The 22,897-nt window shown below is 54.4% G+C and overlaps 8 protein-coding genes across 8 annotated transcripts; 5 read left to right on the forward strand and 3 right to left on the reverse strand.

Annotated features, from left to right (window-relative positions):
* Positions 1–1,265: 1,265 nt before the first annotated feature.
* On the forward strand, positions 1,266–3,153 carry LTR77_003394 (uncharacterized protein; the record flags this gene model as incomplete). Its single annotated transcript, XM_064800651.1, has 2 exons — positions 1,266–1,336; positions 1,413–3,153. 2 exons carry the CDS (start codon positions 1,266–1,268, stop codon positions 3,151–3,153), a joined length of 1,812 nt encoding a protein of 603 aa, XP_064660602.1.
* Positions 3,154–3,237: 84 nt separating this feature from the next.
* JIP5 (WD repeat-containing protein jip5) lies at positions 3,238–4,575 on the reverse strand (the record flags this gene model as incomplete). Its single annotated transcript, XM_064800652.1, has 1 exon — positions 3,238–4,575. The coding sequence occupies one exon, from the start codon at positions 4,573–4,575 to the stop codon at positions 3,238–3,240; it is 1,338 nt and encodes a 445-aa protein (XP_064660603.1).
* Positions 4,576–5,008: 433 nt separating this feature from the next.
* On the forward strand, positions 5,009–7,702 carry LTR77_003396 (uncharacterized protein; the record flags this gene model as incomplete). Its single annotated transcript, XM_064800653.1, has 2 exons — positions 5,009–5,117; positions 5,160–7,702. The coding sequence occupies 2 exons, from the start codon at positions 5,009–5,011 to the stop codon at positions 7,700–7,702; spliced, it is 2,652 nt and encodes an 883-aa protein (XP_064660604.1).
* Positions 7,703–8,861: 1,159 nt separating this feature from the next.
* Positions 8,862–9,544, forward strand: LTR77_003397 (uncharacterized protein; the record flags this gene model as incomplete). Its single annotated transcript, XM_064800654.1, has 3 exons — positions 8,862–9,196; positions 9,270–9,397; positions 9,456–9,544. 3 exons carry the CDS (start codon positions 8,862–8,864, stop codon positions 9,542–9,544), a joined length of 552 nt encoding a protein of 183 aa, XP_064660605.1.
* A 119-nt stretch (positions 9,545–9,663) lies between these two features.
* LTR77_003398 (uncharacterized protein) lies at positions 9,664–11,550 on the reverse strand (the record flags this gene model as incomplete). The annotated part of the gene is made up of 3 exons (XM_064800655.1): positions 9,664–10,984; positions 11,058–11,398; positions 11,479–11,550. 3 exons carry the CDS (start codon positions 11,548–11,550, stop codon positions 9,664–9,666), a joined length of 1,734 nt encoding a protein of 577 aa, XP_064660606.1.
* A 3,515-nt stretch (positions 11,551–15,065) lies between these two features.
* Positions 15,066–15,645, forward strand: LTR77_003399 (uncharacterized protein; the record flags this gene model as incomplete). Its single annotated transcript, XM_064800656.1, has 2 exons — positions 15,066–15,350; positions 15,466–15,645. 2 exons carry the CDS (start codon positions 15,066–15,068, stop codon positions 15,643–15,645), a joined length of 465 nt encoding a protein of 154 aa, XP_064660607.1.
* A 3-nt stretch (positions 15,646–15,648) lies between these two features.
* Positions 15,649–16,149, forward strand: LTR77_003400 (uncharacterized protein; the record flags this gene model as incomplete). The annotated part of the gene is made up of 2 exons (XM_064800657.1): positions 15,649–15,837; positions 15,904–16,149. 2 exons carry the CDS (start codon positions 15,649–15,651, stop codon positions 16,147–16,149), a joined length of 435 nt encoding a protein of 144 aa, XP_064660608.1.
* Positions 16,150–16,698: 549 nt separating this feature from the next.
* Positions 16,699–22,791, reverse strand: ESP1 (separin protein; the record flags this gene model as incomplete). Its single annotated transcript, XM_064800658.1, has 1 exon — positions 16,699–22,791. The coding sequence occupies one exon, from the start codon at positions 22,789–22,791 to the stop codon at positions 16,699–16,701; it is 6,093 nt and encodes a 2,030-aa protein (XP_064660609.1).
* Between the last annotated feature and the right edge of the window lie 106 nt (positions 22,792–22,897).

The raw sequence follows: 22,897 nt of genomic DNA on the forward strand, positions 1-22,897 counted from the left end.
GTCCAGTGTTCTGTAAGGGTAGGCCATTCTTACATCACACCGTATGGTCCTGAACGCAGACTGTACACTTTCCGCCTACTAACAAGCTCTCAGTCGTACTCTACCGGCGGCGGTCGTCGGTGTTGTCGATAAGGCTTTGTCATCGCTTCAATATCACCCAGTGTTCTCAGCCGTACTTCTCGCATGTAGACTGCCTGATCCGCTTGCAGTGCTCGGTGTTCCTCTTGATTGCCGTAGAAGCGATGCCAGGTCGCCCAACATAACAGTACACCGGCTGCTGTGGCAACGATAATCTGGAAGAAATGAGTCCCAGTCAAACCGTTTGAATGCGTGGCGTACGATCATGACCATGCCAGTCTCACTGATTTTGTCCATCGTGACGAACGGGGTGCTGTTCTGATTGCGCTCTTTGAGCTGTTTCTGCAACCGGGGAGTACGGAGAAAGGCTTCTCTATGGTCAACAAGGTAACGACAGACGTATGAGCGAGCGACTGGATAGATGAGACTTTACATTACTGGGAAGTGACCGGCCTCATATAACTCGGCGACCCTTCCTACCGTTCCCATACACGACAAGGCAAAAGCAACTGCGCTCCACGGCAAGGCAGCTTCCATTCGTTGGACATCGAGCGAGTGGTTCCTCCCAACCTGCTGCGGCGGCCATGCATTGCTCCATGGAGATATTTCTCCTGGAGCAGCGCGTGGAGCAAGGGTGTCGTATATCCACGATGGCGCCAGCGCCAGCTGTCTGTGCAGTTCATTGGACGCTGATTTGTCGGTCACCGAGGTTTTCAGCTGCTGAGACCTCCTGGGACTTGCTAAAGAGCCATGAGTTTGACGTTATGTTGCATTATGTGGCCCGTGCGCTGGAGGTGAATGTGCAGGCTTTGGGTACACTCTCTTAGCACGCGCACCGGAAGCGAATGAACGATGCGATGGCTATCGTTATGGGAGCCGTAACCAGAGCAGAGCGTTGGGATGATGATGTGCGCGATGTTTGAGAGCGCGGCGATTCGCCGCGAAGAGGAGATAGAAGAGATGCGATGTCAAGACGAGGAATGAGGGACCGAGCTCAGAATTACGCGGCAGTCCAGTAACCACCCGGGGCTGGACGCTACAACCAAGTGAGTCGCTGTCCGCAAATAGAACGGAACTGCGATGCTCTTTAACGATTCCTAGCCTTCCTCGTCCCTCGACTCGTGTTTGGACCCGGAGGCTCGATGGAAGACCAATACTTCTTCTCCTTCTCAGAATTGGCGAGCAACATGTTGAAGCAGGATAATGACAGCTCCAAGAACAACAGCGCCACGGAAGCGGGTGGTCACCTCCAAGCCCAGTAGGCGCGGATGCAGGACCTGTCGGTATGATTGACACCATCACGAGCAACCTACCGTTACTGATGATCGTTGCAGGATCAGGAAGATCAAATGCGACGAGGGCCGACCGAATTGTCATAAGTGTGCCTCCACAGGCCGCACATGTGATGGCTACGAGCTTCCGCCCGAAAATGGAACGTCGACGAGTTCAAGGCGCCGCTTGCTCCCTTCTCCGGATGGCTCTTCGCCTTCAACCTCCGGCTCGTCCCCAAGTCCAGTTTCGGTACTTCGCCCGAAGGAGACGTCGCCAGACTTCTCCATGACCGAGCACGAACGAAACTGCATGAGCTACTGGAGGACCTTCGGTGCTAGAGCCGTCTATCGAGCAACGCCAGTCCGAGAATGGGTCCAGCTTGCCCTGCAGTTCTCCACCATCGAGCCCGCTGTGATGCTGGCGATCACAGCCTGTGCCACTGTCCAGAAAAGTGTCGCCATCTCCATGCACAAGGCAATGGAGCCGCCCACAGCCAGCACCAGGAACGTAGATCTTGCCATGGTGCAGTTCGGAAAGGCGACATCCGCCTTGAGACGGTACATCCACAAAGCCGTAAACGGCAATGCATGCCTTGAGCCGGTCTTGCTTTGCGCTATTCTCTTCCTGCTGTTTGAGATCGGACGCGCAAAGTTCCAAAATGCCCTGGCCCATCTTAATTTCGCACGCAAGATTGTTCCGCTTCAGAGACTGAGTGCATTCTCTGGCGACGCTATAGAGGAATTTTCTCACCTTTTCTCTGCGATCGAAAGCAGCGCCAGCGTCACAGGGACACCAATGGGCCTGGATCAGGACAGTCATTTCCATTCGAGAAGGACACTCGATCCCACGATTCCAGCTGCCTTCGAGTCGCTGAGCGAAGCCAAGGAGCACCTGAACATCCTTCTCGAAGCCAGTGAAGAGGCGCGTAATGAGTTGGTCCAGCTCGCCGACGAACTCATCACTTCAGAGGACAGGAGTCGCCTTCACCCGGCCACGGCCTTTATGATCAAACACTGCCTGAGCCGGACTATCGTCCCTGATTGTGCCTTGCAAGCTCGTATACAGGGTCTCGAAGGCGGGTTCAAGCGCTGGATGCTGGCTTTCGACTTCCTCACGGACTCTACCTTGCAGCACTCCGATCCAGAGACATACATTTTCGGGGCAACTCTTCGTCTTCAATATCTAGTCGCTTTCGATACCCTTCAACATTGCTGTTCTCCATGTGAGGCAGACTGGGACACGCCTGGCTCCGACTCGACCTTCGCAACTACTCTCGATGTCATCGAGCGCTTCCTTGCCTTGACAGCAACGAGCATGCCAAAAGGCGTGTCCGGACCGGTCCCGCCGTACGCTCCCGGAGACATGCGGCATGCTTCGTTCGGCTTGGAACCAACCGCCCTTCCAGCACTCGCACACATCGCGTTCAAATGCCGAAACACGAGCATTCGCCGCCGGGCATTGAGAATGCTCCTGACCGCTCGCCGCAGGGAGGGTCTGGGACATAGCGAAAGCGCGGCGTGGTTCATCTCGGTCATTGTGGACGCAGAGGAACAAAGTGCGCGACACCACCTGCAACAGCGTGGTGTGGTGCCCGGAAAAACGTTAATGTCGGAACAGGTTCCAGAAGCTGCACGAATTATGTTCATGGTGGCCTGTGGCGAAACCGAAGAGACCACCAGGGTCATCTGTGCCAGGTTTCGACATGAAGACGACGGAAAGCTGGAGCTGAGACAGTGGATTGGCCAGAAAGAACCAATCGTATTCGAAGAGATCGACACGCTGGTAATGCAGTATCATTGTTGAACGTTCTGGTGCTCGATGTGTTAACGCTTTGGTGACGGACGCCGTCAGTGGGTATCTTCAAGGTAGCCTAGAGAACATGGTCGCCTAGTCCAAACCAGCAAAGCTGAACGAGCTCGAGGGTGCTGGACCTTTGCCCCGTTTCCGCTTCTTACGCCTCTTCCTCGTCTTCTCGACCTCCTCATCACTACTTTCCTGACCGTCGGAATCGCTGTCACTTTCGTCGCTGTCCGTAGCGCGCTTCTCCACTCCCCCTTCGACTTCAGCGTTCGCTACCTCGTCTTCTTCACCCTCCTCCTCATCATCATCAACGTGCTCTTGCCATACTTTGACCGTGCTCCCACCACCACTGATCATCCTTCCACCCACGTCGAATCCTAATCCTACCACTCCCTCGACTTCATCGTGCATGACCTCGCCAACCACTTGATTCTGCCCTAAACGTACGAATCGAACTTTTCCATCGCCCAGGCCTACTGCAACCTTCTTGCCAATTCCACCTACACCATCCGGAAAGACTGACAGGCAATCCAGTGTCTCTTTCTCCTTCGAAACTGTGATTCGCTCGTCCTGATCGTCCCACTGGCCCTTCTCCCACAGTGTAAGCACACCGTCAGCCCCGCCAATCAGTGCTTTCTCCCCGCTTCCTCCAGAGCTCCGCTTCGTCGGCAGACCACTGACGTAGATAGAGGAGAGAAGCAGTTCTTCTTGATCCTCGCTTTTAACCAGGACGCCGCGCCTCAGGTCTGTGAGGGCTAGTGTTGTGCCCCCGGTCGTTAGCCATTGCTTGCTGTAGCCGCTCGTGGACGTGCTTGACGGCGGTAGAGGGGTGAGAGAAGAGATGTAGTCTTGGTGAGGATAGTGCGTTTGCGCTGGTTTGGTGTTGATGAAGGCGGTCTTGTCCGAAGCTGGGACAGACGGGGCAGGATCCCGGAGGTCGTACAGGTGAAGAGCACCTGAGTCTGTAGCGAGAAGAAGTGTCTGCGGGCTCAAGGCGTGCAGCACGGTGGGCGGATCTTCCTCGTGTCTTCCGGCACGAAGGGTAGGGATGGCCACTTTTCCTGTAACCTTACCCGTCTCCGCATCCGCGGCCTTGACGATGCCATCGGTCCCGGCTGAGTATAGACTCCGTCCATCGATGCTGTAGCTTAGAGTGCGACAGCTCCCCTGGTGTCTGCGCGTGCGCCATACTGTGTCCACTACACCGGTACCATCGCTCCCTCTTCTGCGCTTTGGCGCTGGCTCGCTGTCCTCGTCGCTGCTTGAGTTGTCACCATTGGCGTTGGAGGACAGTTCTACCGGGGGAAGTCTGAGCGTTGCGACATGACCACTGCTGAGGCCGACGGCGACCAGAGGCTCAATAGGGTGAATGGCTTGAGTGAAGAGGTCAGCGCCGAGCGGAAGGGTGCAAATGGCGTCCAGCATTGCAAGAGTCGGTGTTTCTGGGTAAATGTGTAAATTCTGTGCTGGCGGTGGAGGTAGTTGCCGAATGAGGAAGTTGTGAGTTGTGGAAGGTGTAGCGAAGGGTTCTCTTCAGCATGCTTTGCTGACGTATTGACGTAGACCGGCCATCACGAGAGATGAAAGGATAGCGCTTCGTATCTTTGACGAACGCATTGCTAACTTGAAAATCCTCGATGCGTCTCGTGAGTTACATTTTATTTGACAACGGGCGTCTTAATTGAAACTTTGGACGCAATGGTGATCAAAAGGACTAAACAGAACCAAATCTCCTTTGGCTGTATCGCTCTCTCCCCATCTCATTATTCGTTTTCAGTCGACGGCGCTTACCCTTCAAGTAGACTGCGATACTACGACTGGGCAACGAGTCTACCCACCGCGTCCTGTCGACCCTACAATGGCCGATTTACTTCCTGAACAAATGCCCCCGCAACAGGCAGCACCGCCCGTGAGTTCAACAGACGACGACGATATGGATGTGCGGGTTGCATGCTCGCCTTCCCTAGGTACAGCTACGACAGTGCCAACTGATGGTTCTGGCACCATAGACTTCGTAGTTCTTCTTGAGCACAAGCCCATCAAGGACTCCACAGCACCGGAAGTTGTTATCTGGCACAGTATCCACGGCGGCAAGGATTGGGAAGCATTTCCACTTCAATCTGCATCCAGTACCACCGGTCCCAAAGTTGCCTCTTTCAGCTCCTCGACGGAGCACGTCAAGCACTGGTTCACAGGCTCGATTCCGTGCCGTTTGAAGCAGCTTGGTGCAATATCATTCACCCTCAAATACCGCTTGAATGCTGGAGCAGAATGGCGATGGGTCAAGGATGAGACTGGCATCTCGGATGGATCGTTGCACTATGCTTCAGCAAACAACTTTACTTCGAGGCAACAAAACCTTCAGGACTACTTCAGGAACACCAGCTCCGATATCAATATCACTCCAGAGGAGCCTGAGACGACAAAAACAGCACTGTGGAGCTTGACTTGCAACATTGCTCCCGCCAAAGGCCCGGATTCTGGCTACTCTCACCACCGGCTGGGCAAGATCAAGGATGGCGAGAGATGGTTCGCACTGGTCCGATTGTGGAGTCCATGGCTCGCACCACGCCAGGGTTCCGGAGATAGCCTGCAACTGGACAAAGACGGTGTATTGCTGAGCTTCCTCCGAAGCGATGGCTTGCATGTTGTCTGCTTAGGTATCAGTGGTGTTCAGGACGTCCTGACGACCTTCATCAACGATGGCGATGGCAACGTGGAGATCAAAGGAAGGAATGATAGAGAGGGAGAAGGGACCAGCACGGTAATTGTTGCTGTCGCCGAAGAGTTCGAGCGTGCGGAGGCAGCTGTCATGTACCACGCTCGCAAAGTGATTTCTCAATATGGGACTTCATCAGAGCTTGAGTTGGACACGAAACAGATCAAGACTTTGACAGATGACAAGGTGAGGCCGGAGTGGTTGGAGGAATGGTACGATGGGCTTACGTACTGCACTTGGAATGGACTGGGACAGGATTTGACGGCGGAGAAGATATACACTGCTCTCGACGAGCTCGCAAGGCACGACATCAACGTCACGAATCTCATTATTGATGACAACTGGCAGTCGCTGGCTTCCGGACAGAGCCAGTTCCAGCGCGGATGGAGCAGATTCGAAGCCAACAGTTCTGGCTTCCCAGATGGCATGAAGTCGACAACAACAGCCATAAGGCAGAGGCATCCGAATATTAACCACATAGCTGTCTGGCACGCCATACTAGGTTACTGGGGTGGCATCGACCCTCACGGCGAGATAGCGAAGACCTACCGCACCAAAGTGGTGGAGAAAGAGCCAGGTGTTGCTGGCGGTGAATTCACTGTTGTCGACGCTCGGGATGCCAAACAGATGTACGACGACTTCTATGCCTTTCTGTCTGCATCAGGCATCGACAGCGTCAAAACTGACGCTCAATTCTTCCTGGACCTGCTTCTCCACGCTCCAGACCGTCGAGAAATGATGATCGAGTATCAAGATGCCTGGACCCTTGCACATCTTCGCCACTTCAGCAGCAGAGCCATCAGTTGCATGTCGCAGTTTCCGCAAGCTCTCTTCCATTCCCAGCTACCTCAGAACAAACCTCGTTTACTTGTGAGAAACTCGGACGATTTCTTCCCAGAAGTCGAAGCCAGCCACGCCTGGCATATCTTCTGCAACGCTCACAACAGCGTCTTGACGCAGCATCTCAACGTCCTACCGGACTGGGATATGTTCCAGACTTCGCATGAGTGGGCATCATTCCATGCCGCTGCGCGGTGTGTCTCCGGAGGGCCAATTTACTTCACAGACAAGCCTGGCGAGCACGATATCAAACTGATCCGCCAGATGACCGCTCAGACGATCAGGGGCAAGACGGCGATCTTGCGTCCGCATCGTGTGGGCAGGGCAATAGACGTATACAATGCATACGACGCCAAGGCAATGTTGAAGGTCGGAACTTTTGTCGGCAGGCAGGAAACAGGAACGGGCATACTAGGGTGCTTCAATGTGTGCCCGCAGACGTTGAGGGAGTTTGTGCTGGTGGACGAGTTTCCGGGAACCGAGAAAGGAGAGTATGTCGTCGGCTCGTTCTGCGCCGGTCGATTCAGCGGGGTTGTGTCGCGAAAATCGAAACACGCTATGGTGGAACTCGAGCTCGACACAAGAGGCTGGGACATCCTTTCCGCCTATGCTGTACGCTCCTTCAAGCCGAAGGGACATGAAGTCAAAGTGGCCATGCTGGGGCTGTTGGGCAAGATGACCGGCTCGGCGGCAGTGACCGGATGTGACATGTACGTTGAGACGAACGGTCGGCTGCGAATCTGGACCTCGCTCAAGGCACTAGGAGTGCTTGGGATATGGATGAGCAATCTTAAGAGCGTGTCTATCGACGGATTCATGGTTATCATTTTCGGCCAGCCCATTCCGGCGCACTGCGTTACCAAGATGGAGGATATTGGCGACAACGACAGCGATGCCGGAGTTTTGCAGATCGATGTGGAGAGGGCATGGAGGCAGATGGATCTGAAGGCCGGGTGGAGCAACGAAGTATCTCTTGAGGTGTTTGTTGGGTGAGCATCGGATGGAGAGGGTCTGTTGCTGGTGTTCGGCACCAATGACGGTCCTCAAAGAAAAAACCGGCGGCAGGTAGCTCATAAGCATACCAATGGCCAACATTGACAGTCAAACTTCCCCAGAGTGACCAGACTTGAACCCGCGCCGACGACGTTCGATCTTAATCCTCCACAGCCTCCGACGTCGTGCATCTACACAGCATCTAAGAGTTCACGTTCGAGTGGGGAAGCGGAGCCATTCAAATTTGACTTCAACGGTCTCTGGATTGCTACGGACGTAACAATTGACTCCAACGCTCATACCAAGCAACAACTGCTCTCCTGAGCCTCCCTCAAGCCTCCTACGACAAGTTGTTATTCCCGAAAGGATTCAGAAAACAAACCCATAATCGACGAATCCGGGTATCGGCACCACTCATTGGGCTATCGTCGCCATCTATCGACACGTGTGGACCTCTTTAGTCGCCTTTGCAACGCTTACGGCCGACAACTGACTTTAGCTGTTGTCGATCTTCTGTACCTCACACATGGGTTGATCCCCAGACAACGTCGTTTTCCAATACAGTTGCATGTGGTTGATCAGTAACTCGGAGAGAAGGACACAGCAGCGCTTGCAGATCGTGGCTACGGGCATCAACAGCCAGCATCTATGATGCCCCCATCCTCAATGGCTACAAAGTCCAATGAATGGACTGATCGTCTTGTATCTCCAGGTCCCAGTACACTCCCATGTGGAGCCGACAGTCCATTAGCTACAGCCGCCAGAATGCTTCAACGCGGGAACGTTATGCTCGAGACGGCGCTCCTACACTAAGGTAGCGGCACGCGAAGGGACCACCTCCCACTCTCCAGTCCCCACGTTACATCTCATGCAGACTGGGTTGTCGCCGACCGTGGCCGCCATTCGAAGGCAGGTCGATAGAGTTTTCGTTCGTCTGAGACGATCATGTCATGGGGTATGCCAGCGGAGAGGACAGCGAGGCTGAGCAGAAGCAAGACTGAAAACGGCGGTGCCCTTGCTGGAATTGTTGCCGACGGCGAGGGATAAAGGGAGGGCTGTGTTCGCAAGTATTCTTCCCTCTCACAACCATTTCTAGACCTCCAACATCATTGCAATCCTTCTCCAAACTCTCACAATGTTGTTCAAATCCCTTGCAACAATGTCCGCCGCTGCGGCAATTGCTGCGGCTGCCCCTGCCAACATCACAGCCCGGCAAGGTGCTCTCCCGGGTGCCACCTTCTACGGCGTCTGGGCATCCACCCATTTCGAGTCGACAATCCCCAACGGCGGCGCCCAGGTCGTGTTCCAACAGGGCTTCACTCTCATCGACAGCGATGGCGACATCATCTATGAAGGCGCGAATCCCGGCAACTACGCGCCTTGCAACACCTTCCAACAAGGTTTCACTGTATCAGGCAGTTGTCTCTCGACTCCAATCACGTTTCACTGCGCCTCGAAGCCTGCGAGTGGTACGCCAGACCGCTGTGCTGCTTGGTATGGATTTGCCTTCCTTCCTTCCACCTCTCACTGTCCGTGAACATTCACGAGGTGCTGACCATTCTGGCAGGCTGAGCGATGACCCGAACGCAAACGAGACCCCGCCAACCGACTGCGAGGCTGGAAACAGCGACGTCTATAACAACTTCCTCTCAGCCGGGCTGAACGGCGGGTGCGCCGTGAGTTTCTATACCATCGGTGAGTCCAGTGAATAGCCCGCAGTTACCGTTCATTCCAATGCTGATGATGGATATAGCCGATTGTGGCGCTGACGCTGGTCTGACCGTCGAGACCATCGGCGACCTCAACCTGCCTGACATTGACACATGTCCTGGCGACAGCTAGATAGTTCCAGACGATTGCCAGACTGGATGGTTGGTCAGAGCAGGAGCCGGGACCACGGGCAGTGCCTGGACGCGACGGCTTGGCGGAACAGTTGTGTAGCAAAACATCCTTGCTCATCTTTAGTGGCCATTCTCCATTTCCCGAGCTTCCCAGAGACATCTAGCACAGCGACAATCTCCTCCTAGTGACCCATTCGCCCATTCTCGCCGATCTTTGACCCCTAGTTCGATATCACAATAATGGTTGAGCAGCTCGTCTCCTTTCCGTATACCAGCTTCACTTCTTCTGGTTACCTCTTCATCCCTCTGCCAGTCTACTCTCTCCTCGCGAGCCCAGAACCGAATACTTCCACCCCACTCCCAGCTCACGTTAGGATCGCAAGAGTGGTTCGCCATACACCACATCGGATGCACCGCGCTCACCTCCGGACCTCTGATGGCCCTTCCTCCTAGTCCTGACAAGCGAGCTGAAGCCGTGCCTCGGAATTTTGCGTACAAACTGTTGAAAACCCAGACATCGTACTGCGGATTTCGGAAGATGTCGATGTCCATCTTCTCGAGCATGTGGAAGGGCAGGCGGATGTTGTATTCAAAGCTGAACGGCAGCATCTGCGGAAGACCGCGGAACGGTGACTCCACATCTTTCGACCAGGCTTCCTCCAGCGATAGATTGTGAAACTCGGCCCAGATGTATTTGACCTCGTCGAGTGACAGTGGATGGCACTGCCTCGTCTCTGCCATAGCCAAGGCTCGCAGCAGCAACAGCGAGTATAATGAGTTAGCAGCTTCCGTGGGAGGGACGTCTTTGGCAATGGTCTCCACGTCCATCCCACACAGTGCCGGATGATATGAATCTGCAGCTCTCTCACAACACTCCTGACTGCAGAAAACGACTTCGCATTCATCGCAAGGCACCGTGTTTTCGAATTCGGGCGTGCCAATTCCGGGCAGGTCGGCAGAGCAGGCATCACACAAGGCATCCTGGAGTTTGTTGTTCGCTGCTAGTAATGACGTTTCAACGAGCACGGTTTCGCCAGGCTTGATATCCTCTTTGGCGAAGATGCCGAGTTGCTTGACCGTCTCCACTTTTGAAAAAGCAGTCGCTGCTATTGATACCGCAGGCAGGTCGACGGCCAGGACTTCCAATCTGGGGGCGACTTCACTCATCATAGCGTTCAATTGGCCGAGTTGGCTAAATCGATCCGGCTCGAAAGTGTTCCACGGGTACTGCTCACGTCGCACATAGCCTTGATCAGGCCAAGTCAATGGGTTATCAAGCTCGCAGGAGTCAGGAGAGGCTTGCGGCACTTTCTGGCGAGCGTCACTCATGATCTTATTGAAACGAGAGTCATGCGGGTATAACTTCGCCGCTTGCTTGCTGTAGCTGTACGCAGACCTGAGGCAGCCGCAGCGCAGAAGATTGCCAGCAAGGGCATTGTATCTTTACGCGGTCAGTCATTGTTGCCCGTACGGTCTGCGCCCTCTGGCTACAGCCTGCAGTTCGCTTTGCTTACGTTAATGGTAAATAGAACGACTCAAGGATTGTTACGGTCTGGTTGCACTCATCTTTCTCCTGCGCTGAGGGCACGCGAGCTGTATCCGGAAAGGAGGAGTTCTCCAGCACCACCTCAAAAGCCTCAGTCGCTTGTTCGTGGTACTCATCGCTGTCGTCTCGTATCGCATCTGACAATAGAAGCGCCTTGTACGCTGCTCCAGCGGCCAGATCCGGGTATCCCAGGGTCTGATAGGTTCGAGCAATGGAAAGGTATAAGGGAAAGCAGTAAGGAGACTCCAGCAGTAGCTGGGTTGTCTCCGCATGGGCGCTAAGAAGCTCGTGTAGGGACAGCAATTCATTCTAATTGGGAACTGTCAGCATCGCTTACCGTAGTCGTAATCGCACCTTGTCGTGCCACTGCTACTGTACGTCTCACACACCTCTGGCGTCTCTTCGGCGAGCTGGTGGCCGAGCTCATGGGTCCAGCTGTTGGGGGGCTGTTCTTGCGGCATGGCTGAAGCTGTCGTGTATCGGGCTGTCGCTGAGGACATGCCGGAACGGGAGGTCCAGTATACCATTATTCAGCGGCCGTTTTCACCATGCCTCACCAGTTCATTGAAGATCGGAAATTTTCTGTCCGAGCACGTGAAGTGCACTCATGATAAGGCTCGGGCCGAGTGGACCACCTTGAGCCGTCGTGGCTGAAAGGACCAGCTCCGGCTCCGCGATCTGGCGCCAACGATGGAATCGGCGATATCGAATCGTGTCAAGGATGTCAGCGACAGAGAGAGTTTTGCATCGCGATAGCTCCAAGCAGCCGTCAACTCCACGTCTGCCATCGCTCGATGTTGTGGATGCTGCTCGAGGAACAACATGGATCCACGAGATGCAACTCCACTGTCACAGCCATTCCATCTGGTTGATGACGCCTCGTGGACGGCACGCGTAAGCACGCTGTGCACGCTGTGGCAGTCAAGCAGTCCACTTTCAAGGTCGTGGGCCCGGTAAGGACGACCAGCTTGAACGACGATGTGCTACAGATGCTGCCGGTCTATTGGAATGTATGGCATTTTTGGCATTTGCATAAGCGTGAAACCTAAGGGACGGTACGAATCACAAGATTGATCGCGTTTTCGTGAGTGAATCGTGGTTGACGACAGGAGCAGCAGGATCCTATTCCCGCCGTTGGAAGATCACATGCCGCGTGATGAAAACGAGATGGTTGGGCCGTTGCTGTTGTTTGTTTTCTTCTTACCAGAGACTCCCATCGTTTTGGGCACAGCACATCACCTTTTCCATCGACGGTGATTCGGCGGAGGAGGCTCCGCCAGCGCAAAGAACATCTTCTACGTGTGTGCGTGAAATGTCAAGATGGTTGTAATGTAGAAAGTGGTGCGAGTATATCGTACTATGCACACGGTACCGCTGTTCATCAAATCGCTCATAACGCCACGCAGCATTGGGTATCGTGTATTTTCTCCAACATAAATCATGACCGTCTCTCAAGTGAAGCAGTGCTGGGGATCCTGCATCTTCTATCGTCCCTCCGTCGTGACCTCCGTACAATGGAGAGTAGTGAGCCTGCCCCGTCTCGACATTGTACGGCAATCGGTCCCTCCACTTGCCCTCAAATGCCGCCTGTCATATTCTCTGCAGCCTGGCGACAGCGTCGTGCAAGACTGGTGAAAGCTTGCTGGGAGGTTCTGTATCTCTGTACCACTTGTCGTGCTGTGGAGCAAGGTGGTCTCGGAGGGGCAACTGGCGGTATTACAATAGCAGTCGTTGTAGGCACCTTCGAGCCCTGGTAAATGTAATGAAATCTTCCTTCCGCCGTATCGGCCTTCAACGGTTGATCAAGCCCACCATCGATGCACACCGATTGCAGTACCACAGATTGAGTCCATACTGGACCATGTTGTTCTTGCCAGTCTTGACATCGATGCTCGGTGTTCTTTGGCATCTTGAACATCTTGCCAACTCAAAGGAAGAGGTGGAGTGGCTCGATGTTACCGAGTCGTCAGATGATGTCGAGTCGTCGCTGGTAACGTGGAGGACATTTTGGACTGGGACCGGTCGAGGCCTGATCGACTGGCCGTGGGCCGCTGCCGTTTGCATCTGGAGGAGAGATATGGTTGCTGGAGACGAAGGTGCGCTCAGAGGTTGTGTTTCTCTGTACGCCAGTAGTGGGTGGTTTGGATCGCTTTCGGGGCCGATTGTGGGTGATCCAGAGGGTGTCTCGGCAGAGTAATGGTCGTGGTGTTGTGGGAGAATGCTGAAGTAGCACGCTTGTGGGTGGGTGTGCGTTGGTGTTTGAGAGAGCATTACGATGACAGGAGAAACAGCATAGGAGAATGTTTGCTTTTGTTAAGTAAATGTCAAACAGGCGGAATGAGAAGGTATTCGTGGTCACCCGCGCTCCAGGGCGGCAACGTATACATACTTACAAAGACGATCGAGAACTGGTAGCAATCGGTCTCAGGAACGGTCGTTCGGCACCAGGCAGTCGAGTTTCAAAAAGGTAGGAACAGCCCGCCGCGCATCCCATGGCTGATCGAAGATGACAACTGCGATCTAGAATTGCGCCACAGGAGCTCGTAGTGCTTGGCTACGGCCTGAGTCCGGCTTGACCGATCATTCGCTGGATCTCGATTCCGGTCCAACGATTTCCCAATTGCAAGCGCTCACTTGCCACAAGTGCCACACTTGCAAATTGCTAAACCATTTCCATCGCCCGATGCTCTGAGCTGCTGTGGCTTCAACAAACGTGGAAACTCGTGAAGCACCACGGTTTGATGGCACGTGATTGATGGGGAATACAGACTGGATTCTCGACCGACCCAATGGTTCGTAGCTCTTTCTTGTTCCACGTGCGAGCGTTCCAGTTGCCAACCTACTTGAGTTAAAGTCAAACTCTCCCCGGAGTGGCCAGAACCGAGCCTGCAACGAGCATCAAAAGGCCCGGTAGACTGGCAACAACAACCGCAACGGTCTTCCGCTTACACGCTCGAGCAAGTGGAAGCTATCGAGCTGCCGACGGTGAAAGTGGGTTCACCGCTCAGTAGGATGGGAGTGACCTTTTGACTTCCCCCGAGCAGTGACAACCCGCCAACGACAGCCACACGTCCACTTGGAGAGCAATTGTTGTAAGAGAAGACTTCCTTAACGGCGTACAATACCTGATCTGGCCCACCGGACTCTCTTATTGTCACTTGCTTGGCTACGCAGAAAGCAGCAATATCTTCACGTGCATCGAGGTGATGTGATCTTTCATATGTCACATTATGCAGGTCATTCCGGGGAGAGATTGACCACCTAGGTACATCCAGCGGACGTTGACGACTGGTAACTCCAACTCGTCCGACAAAGAGCTACCTTTTCTCTCTCCAGTCCAAACTCTATCCCCACTCGACAGCCTGGAACATTGTCCACACCAACTGCTATCGTCTGCCGCCAACGAGCACAGGCGCGGGGAGGCTACAAAGCTGCGGATAGAGAGACCTGCTCAGCACAATCGAAATGGCCTCATGGATCTTCTCGCGTATAGTGATGAACCGCCAACGAGAGTTGTGTGTCATCTAGGTGCAGTTGGATGTGCGAGAGTCCTTCCCCAGCCCAACCGTATACCGTCTCAGATCTCTTAGGTGGCCCTCTCCAATTGTCAGCTGCCTGGAAGTTGGCTGCACGGGAGATAATCACGTGCACTGGGTAATGTGATCTTTAATATTTCCCCCCATTGACCAATCACCTTCTAAAACCGCCAATATCACACTTGTCCATCTACTTCTCGAGGAATATATCAACTCATCCATCCGTTGCTGGAGACCAACACCACGAAACATTCGACGGAAGCACACACCACACAAAAGCACGACACAATCATGGACCGCACTGCATTCAACGAACTTGCTGCGCTGCGGAAGCCGTGGCCACCCGATGACAGAACACAGTCGTACAGAACGCAATCGTACTTGTGGATGGTGGGCCCACCGGCACTACTAGAGGTCGGTCGAGGTTGGGACCGTTGGTCATGGGTGCTATCAATGACATGGTCAAGCCGCACAAGAAAGACAACAAGTTTGAGGTGTGGGAGGGTGGGAGATTTGGAGAGGCGCTCGCAGAAGCTCTCGAGCTGGAAGTCAACAACAAGCAGCGCCAAACCGAGTACGGCAACGCCCCCTTCCGCCGCCCTGGGACCACCCACCTCGCCGACATAGGCCACCTCGGCCGCCATACAGGCGATAAGGTTGAGCGCATCGGCGAATTGTACATCATTCGGTCCGTTCGCGTGGACGTCGACCTCATCAATCACGCCGTAAGCAACGAGGCACCTTCCACATCTGACAGGTGTGCTAGCCATCTGATAAACCGCGTCACAATACGGGGACACTCAGAACATCTGGAAACATGAGTGCACACAAGTCCGTCAGATCCAAGACAACCCAAATGTCAACAAATCCAACGAGTACAGCTACAAAAAGCAGCTCGTAGACTACCAGTCAACCGTGCAGGACCACACACTCACGTACCTCCGGATGATGATGCTGCGCCTGATCCTCCCCCGACAGATGGCATTCAGATATGGACATGCCTTCAGAGCACAGAAATAACAGATGTTGGCTGTTGGTTGGCAGGCATGGGAGGCTGCAACGGACGCAGGGAGGAAGCACCTCCTCTCGAAGAAGTTTATTCAGGCGCCGCTCTATATCTCGAAATTGTGCTTCCATTTCGGAGACAACGTCGTCGACTTCGAGGGCATCTGGGGCAAAGGCTTCGGGGAGGGGCAGGAGGAGCAGCGCGAGGTACAGAAAAAGTGACAGACAGCGATTCTGACCAACTTCTTGTACTTCGCGCTGCAAGCTTACGAGTGTCACATTCTCCCAGCCCTCTGCGACGGCAGAGAGCCGGTCCGGACCCCCATCCTCTACGCCAACTACAACAAGGCAAAGAAGGCACCGGGGCTGCGAGCGCTTGACCTGGGCAAGGTCGAGGACGTACCGACGCGCCCAGGTCGTAGTCAGGACGGCCGCCGGCAGGCAGCCTTTCTGGGGCTGCCAGAAATCGAGCCGTACCACTACGATGCGGCGGTTGCGGAAGCAGAAGAGGAGAGGTGAACGTTGTAGAACGGGAAAGACGGCAGAAACACTCAGGAATTTCGGCAAACCATATGATTGAAGGAGAGGGCATTGCGTTGTGAGAGCATGAAGGACGGCAGGGATACTCAGAACAGTCCACAACGCAAGTGAAGCGGAAACTTCTGCAACGTGATTCGTCACATGCTCCTAAGTCTGAAGTGGACAGAACGATCCATGGACGGTCAGGACGGACTTGTGGCTGAATTCTAGCAGCTGACTTCAGCAGCGTACAGGCATTGCAACATGGAAAGGCAAGGCAGAGCTCTGATCGCCGCTCATCTCTGACACTACTCCTGTCGAACGGCTGCCCTGCTCTTACGCATGAGTTGCAGCCCAGTGATCGTCCGAATACTCTTCAGGACTTCCAACTTTCAGGCTGCGGTAATAAAGCGGTCCCGCCTTATATAATATTCAGGCGAGCGGTACATGCGCGACATGCGTCAGGTATAAAGACTCTTGAAATGCCATTACAACCTTGCTTCAAGGATCATATACCGGCCGGCTGGACGGCCAAGCAAGATGCTCTATCTAGTCTCCGAGATATACAGGAATACCATAGACCACGGGAGCCGCTCCATTCAGGTATCGCAAGTAGCAGGATTCCCGACTTCGAGCAACTGCTTCCACCAAGCTACACTTCCCGCTGCCACCCTTCCGTAGGCGACTTTGACTCCTGGCTGGTGTTTTGGCTGGTGCAGGCGTCTTCCGCACCTTTGGCGTCTTTGGCGTCTTTGGAACTTGGTCTGGCGTGTAAGGAGCAGCAAGAATCTGTCGCTTCCGCGGAGTCTTGGCTGGAAGCTTCGCTTGCTCTGATGCTGGCCACAGACCCCAAACTTCACCCATCGCAAGCGAGAATCGGTCAATGTCCTTGTCCGTTACGTCCCATAGGGTTGCGACGACCGCCACGCACCTGCTGGGAATGTCTTCAGAATCATCGGTACATCCGCCAGCCAGCAGATAAGATAACGGAACTGCGGATGGCTCCAAATCGCCATATTCCTGCACCGTGCCTGACGAGCATCCCATAAGCCAGACAACTTCGCTGCATCGGTCGAGCCGCTTGATGGTCCTCGGACGGATGTATTGAGATCCCGCCCCGTGACCGAAGTACAGCAGCATCGAAGACTCCATCAATGCTGAGCTGAATGTTTGCTCACTTGGCTCTTCGTTCACGATCGCTTTCCACGAAGAGTCGCCCTTCTCACTAAGACTGGCCAGTGCTGGCTGCAATGTTGCTTGCGTGCCAGTGAGGTCCGAGGAAGGGTTGAGAATATATGTGCCAGACTTCCGTTCGACGACGTAGCAGTCTTGCGTTTCACCTTGCATTGCCTTGGCTTCCCGCCTTGCTCTCATGGCGAGAAGGCTTTGACGGAGCGACAGCATGCTGCCGACCCTACTCACGCTCGACTCCTGCAAACACGGCATGCTCTCCCATGGGAACGCTTGCAACCGTCGGTCAAGCACAAGCACAAGATGAGGCGACGTTTCAGACTGGCTGTTGCTTGCCTCATGATACGCTCGGAGCGTATCTAGGACCTCGACGACCATACTGTCAAAGTCGATCTCATCATAAGCATTGCGCTCGCCCTGGAATTGGAGTAGGTCAACGACAAAGTATAGCAGATCCGCGAGAGGCTCCTCAAGGTCGATGGTGCCGTCGTCATGGCCCAAGCCTATGAAGAGCTCAAGTATCTGGTCGTCAAGGGCCATGTACTGCGCTCTTGGTTTCGATTGCCGTGACGGGAGGTGCTTGGCCAGCAATTGGTCAAACGACTTTCGAAACCGCTCAAGAAGATCTTGTTGGCTCCTGTGTTGCGAGAATAAACCCTTGAAGCCGCCGAACCAGATGTTCTCCATGTTGATCAGCAGCTCATGCAGACGCTTGTCGAGCGTTTCGCGCTGGTTCCACCACTTCGTCTTCGCGCCTTTGGCGTCCAGCTTGCCTGGATTGTTGCAGGAGTAGTTCGACAGGTCAATGATTTCTTGAAGCTCTGATCTGCCTTGCTCGAAGTCAAAAGCATCATCATCGACATCGTCGGGCTTGTGCCGTGAGAAGGGAAGCTTTAATACCAACGGTGTTTGCTTGGAATGGTATCGTGCAGCGTATAGCTCGCTGCAATCCTCGCTCAAGCATAGTGAAACCACAGTCCAGGACGAAGGGATGATGTCGATGTACTCCGCTTGGAACTCTTGAGCTGTGACCTGGCCTGGTGCTCCCAGACACAATTGCTTCGGCCATGCAAGCGGATCAGAGGTTTTGCTCTCGCCCCGTTCGATCTCGACAGCTCCCTGTTCGTACTGCAAAGCCTTGACTCTCGGTACGTCGATGTGCAGCGCCTGCTGGATTGACTGGAAAGCATCCCCGGACTGATTAGTGGAGATAGCGGATTCGAGCAACGTCACACTTGACAGGCTTGAGAAGTCTGCGTGGGTCTGCGCTGTACTGGACAGATGATAACTCAAAGAAAGCTCTTCCAACAAACAGCTTCTTGCGGCATCGAGAAGACACGCGATACTACTGCTGGTCACGTCAAGCGGCTCCTCGATAGGTCGCGCTGACCTGGATGATTTCACCGTTGCATTTGCCTTTGCCTGAGCTGGTTGTTTGGGCCGAGGGGCGCTCACTGCGTTTGTGTTGCCAGCGACAATCTTTCCAGTCGGTATAGACAGAGTGGACTCCTGGAGAATATTTAATGTCACATCCATGTCCAAATTATCGAGCGCTGATCTGAAGAGGATCTGATGTCGTACGCGGCCAGACTGCTCGAGCCCTGGTGAAGATGACCAACTGTCTTTGGATTCCACACCACGGCCAAGCTGCAAAGCGACGAGAGCTTTATTGTTGAGGGCAAGTTTCTGGAGCTTTGATATCGGAGAGCGATGGGCAGCCATCACGACAGCTGCTGTTTGTGGGTTCGCGCATGCCTTGCGCGGCGCCTTTGCATTCTTCGTTGCACTTGCAGGCTGTTTGACGATCTTCCTCCCATGATTGCCTTTCGCATGAGCATTGCTGGAGGGATCCGTGCGACCGTGCTGCTTTTCATCGGCTAATGCGAGAGACTGAAATTGATGCTCCACACCATTGGTGCTTGGATCGAGGCAGGATTCAAGCTCCCGTATATGGCTGTCGGACTGCAGCTTTTGCAAGACTTGTTCTGCTTGCTCGTACAGGTCGAACGCCACTTCCAGAGAGCCTTCCTTCCTCCGCAAGGTTGCTTTGGCACAAAGACGTTCCACTTGACCCAACGACACTTGGTCTGCCGAAGAAGTGTCGTTCATTTCAAGACAAAGTTCGGCTTGTTCTAATTGGCCGGCCAATGTCAACAGTTGGCTTCGGTGGCTCTGAGCTCGGGACAAGAGTGTGTTCGATCCCATGGACTTGGTAATGGAGACCGCCCTTTCAGAGTAATGGTCGGCTTCGATGAAGAGCCCATGATGAGCGTACATGTCCGAGAGATGCTGTAGCGACCTTACAATCAGAGGTACAATAGGCCAGAAGGCCGCTCCTCTGAGATTTGACACACTGGACTGCTTCTTCTTCGTGGCAGCGGCTTTGAGATCCAGCTTACTGACACCCTGGGCAAGGCCGTCCATGCTCGCTTCGCTTGGTTCAGGTGCCTCAGGGCGGTGGTGTTGTCGAGGTCCGTCTTCCATTCGCTCCAGAGACGACCAAACGCTGTTCAACACTCTCACTGACTGCTTCGCGGCCGCCAATGCGTCGTGCAGTGAGCCTGCCGCTAGGCAGTTCTTCGACTGCACCAACCAAGCTTGGGCATGGAGCGACTCGAAGGCGCGGCTTTGCTCCGTCGAGATGCGTGCTGGAGGCAGCTCCTTTCTGAGACTTCTTGCCTCGTCGAGCACAGTCGCACACTTCTCCGTATCGGCCATCGCCTGGAGATGTTCTGCGTGGGCGAGCCGATGGTGGAGTCTTTCAAGGTTGGCCTCTTTGAGATCTTGCAATCGAGTCTCGGATTGAGCAAGTACACTGCCAGCGTGTTCGGAGTAGCCAAGTCGCAACCACTGCTCCGCTAGCTCCACGCAGGAAGAAACAGAAACCGCAGAACCTGTGCTAGTCAAGCGATGGAGCCTCACAAGTAATTGTAACACTGCCAGTGTCGCCGCATCATCTCCAAGCATCCTGAAATATGCAGCAATGGAGCGAAGCTGTTCCTGCAGTGAGACCGGGTCATCGACCATACCAGACACAGCTCTTCCATCTGCACGACGATCGACAATGTTCTGCCAGGACTGCAAAGCAGGGTTGAGCTCCTCGAACGTTGGTCTACCTTTCGAGAACAGTTGGGCCACCTGGCTCCTCGCGACAATGTCATGAGCATAAGGCTCCAATCCGGCGTCTTCTCCGAGCTGGGATAGATCACTGGGAACGTTTTCGCACCAGGATTGGCGTACTTGTTCCGACAGCAAGCTCTGATGACACTCGTGGAGGCCAAGCACCACGAAGACAACTCTGGCTCGTCGGATGGGGTAGGTCGAAACATCGTACACGCTGGACAGAACCCGAAGGAGGTCCGGAAGAAGTTTTCTCAAAGCATGGTGGTACTTTGTCCTTGAAGCGAGCTCAACAGCATAGTGCAGTTGCCATTCCAGCATCGCACCTCTCTGCGCCGGCTCCAATACGTCCTCATTGATGCCTGGAATCTTTTTGATGTCACCATCGCTTCGTACAGACTTCAGAACGAGGCCTCGAAGTACTCGACTCAAGGAGATAGCTGCAGCATCAACAGACCAGGCCTCCGCGAGTGGTCGTTCTGTAGCACAGGTAGCTACCGCTCTCAGTACTCCAGCCTGAATGTAAATGGTCGCAGCATCTAGACTGATCCAAGAGAGCATGTCGTCGCTCGTCTTGCTACTCCTCAAGGCGCTGTCCATGATGGATTGGAGGTCGTGAATGCAGGAATCTGGATATGAGCGTGCGTAGCGCTGTGCGAATCTGGCGGCTGCGGCCAACAGTTGCTGCGAGCATAATGGAGCCGAGCGTAGTAAAGTCAACCGGGCGAGACTGCGCACCAGAGTTTCGTACTCTCTGCTACCGCCGTTGATCTTGCCAGCGAGAAGGCGTGCTGCTTTTTCCATACTTATGCGAGCATCTGGCAGGCGGAGGTGTGCTTCGATGGCAGCCTTGCCAGCGACAGCAGCGATATGTCTTGCGTGGTTTGCTTCCAGCTCCTGGCAGTCGTTGGCCAACTGCTCTGCCCATTGCAAAGCGTCTTCGTACAGCTCAGCCTTGTCTGCATGATGGTACAGTTGACTGTGTATACTGTATAGTGGAAGGCCTGTTCTCGTTGGTAGACCCGAAGTGATTTTCTTGTAACTCTCCACCATGACATCGCTCGCTGTAACGGCGTCGCCGCGAAACCGCCTGGCAAATGCCGTCATGCATTTGGCTAGAGGGCCGATCAACTCTCTCTCCACTTCGTTGTACTGGCCACTGCTGTTCAAAACAATCGCTCGGATCTGCAATGCGAGTGTCTGGACCTTGAAAACTGCTTCCGGAGAAGGCGAGGCTCGCACATCCACGGCGGCCTCATCCCCCGCCGACGCAACAGAAGGGCAGATGCCGAGCAGCACACTTGCTATGTTTTCCAGCGATTTGTTCACCTTTGTGGCATTGCCGTCCAATGTAGACTGGCGCCGGAGTACCGCAATGTAGCCATTGGGGCCCTCAAGCGAGAGGTACTCCGGTATCCGTTCGATTCCGCGCGGCCTCCGTTGGCTTGAAAGAAGCTTCAGAGCAGTTTGGTAGTACGAAAGAGCCAGAGAAATCGCATCGTCCTCAAGCAGAGCATCGTTGGGCAGCGCCAATTGTAACAGGCTCACCAACGGCTGTTTGGCGGTCTCGGCTACTTTGACGTCTACTTTGCCTCCAGGTGGTCTCTGAGTGTGCTCCAGGCTCCGCTTCACCAAGCTCAGCTCATTCACGGCCAGATCATACATTCCGAGTCCAACGAGGCTGTTTGAAAGTGCTAGCATGCCCGACTCCATTTGAAACTTCGGGAGTGGTCTTACACCCAGGGCTTTGGTGTCCACACTACGCAGGTAGGCGGTAGATAATCGAGCGCAATTTGCCAGTGCCCTCGCATTTTCTTTCCGGTCAACTTCTGCTGGAGAGGCGATTTGCGCGATTGATGCTTCACTTGCCTTGCGTCTTTTCGGCGGCGACGGCGCTGGCGTGATGTTGCCCGACACTGGCTGTAGCGGCTTCTTAGGCCTACTAGCCGGTGACTGAAACGCTTTCACCGAGTGCTTCGATTCCGCCGCAGCTTTCGAAGACCTCAAAGTGTCGTTCAGGAGTTTCAAGCATGTATTGATCGTCTCTGTGGCGAGCGCGTATTTCTCGCGCCCCGACAAGCCTTTCGTTCTCTCCTCCGATGCTGGGACCGGTCGCGCTGGCTTTGGCTTTCCTGGTGGAGCTCTTCCATTGCGCACGGGAATTGTGTCTGTCTTACTGCCCGCTCTGGGCCCGATGGGGTCTCTCGTTGCAGCTCCTGGCGTGGCATCGACCAGGCCGAGCAATGTCTGTAGCGTAGCCACGGATCTCGTCGAGGCCGTTCCGGCCTCAAAGTCCTTTCTCACACACTCCGGAATAGTTGATGCTCCCATATCTCCTCCTCGGATGGCTCCACCGTCCACCTTGTCCTATTCTCCAGATGCATTGAGCCGGATGAGGTCTCGAAGATGGGCGTCGCGTTTCTCGCTCAGGTTGACG

The sequence above is a fragment of the Saxophila tyrrhenica genome (genome assembly GCF_035928015.1).
Source record: "Saxophila tyrrhenica strain CCFEE 5935 chromosome Unknown scaffold_5, whole genome shotgun sequence".
NCBI classification, from domain to species: domain Eukaryota; kingdom Fungi; phylum Ascomycota; class Dothideomycetes; order Mycosphaerellales; family Extremaceae; genus Saxophila; species Saxophila tyrrhenica.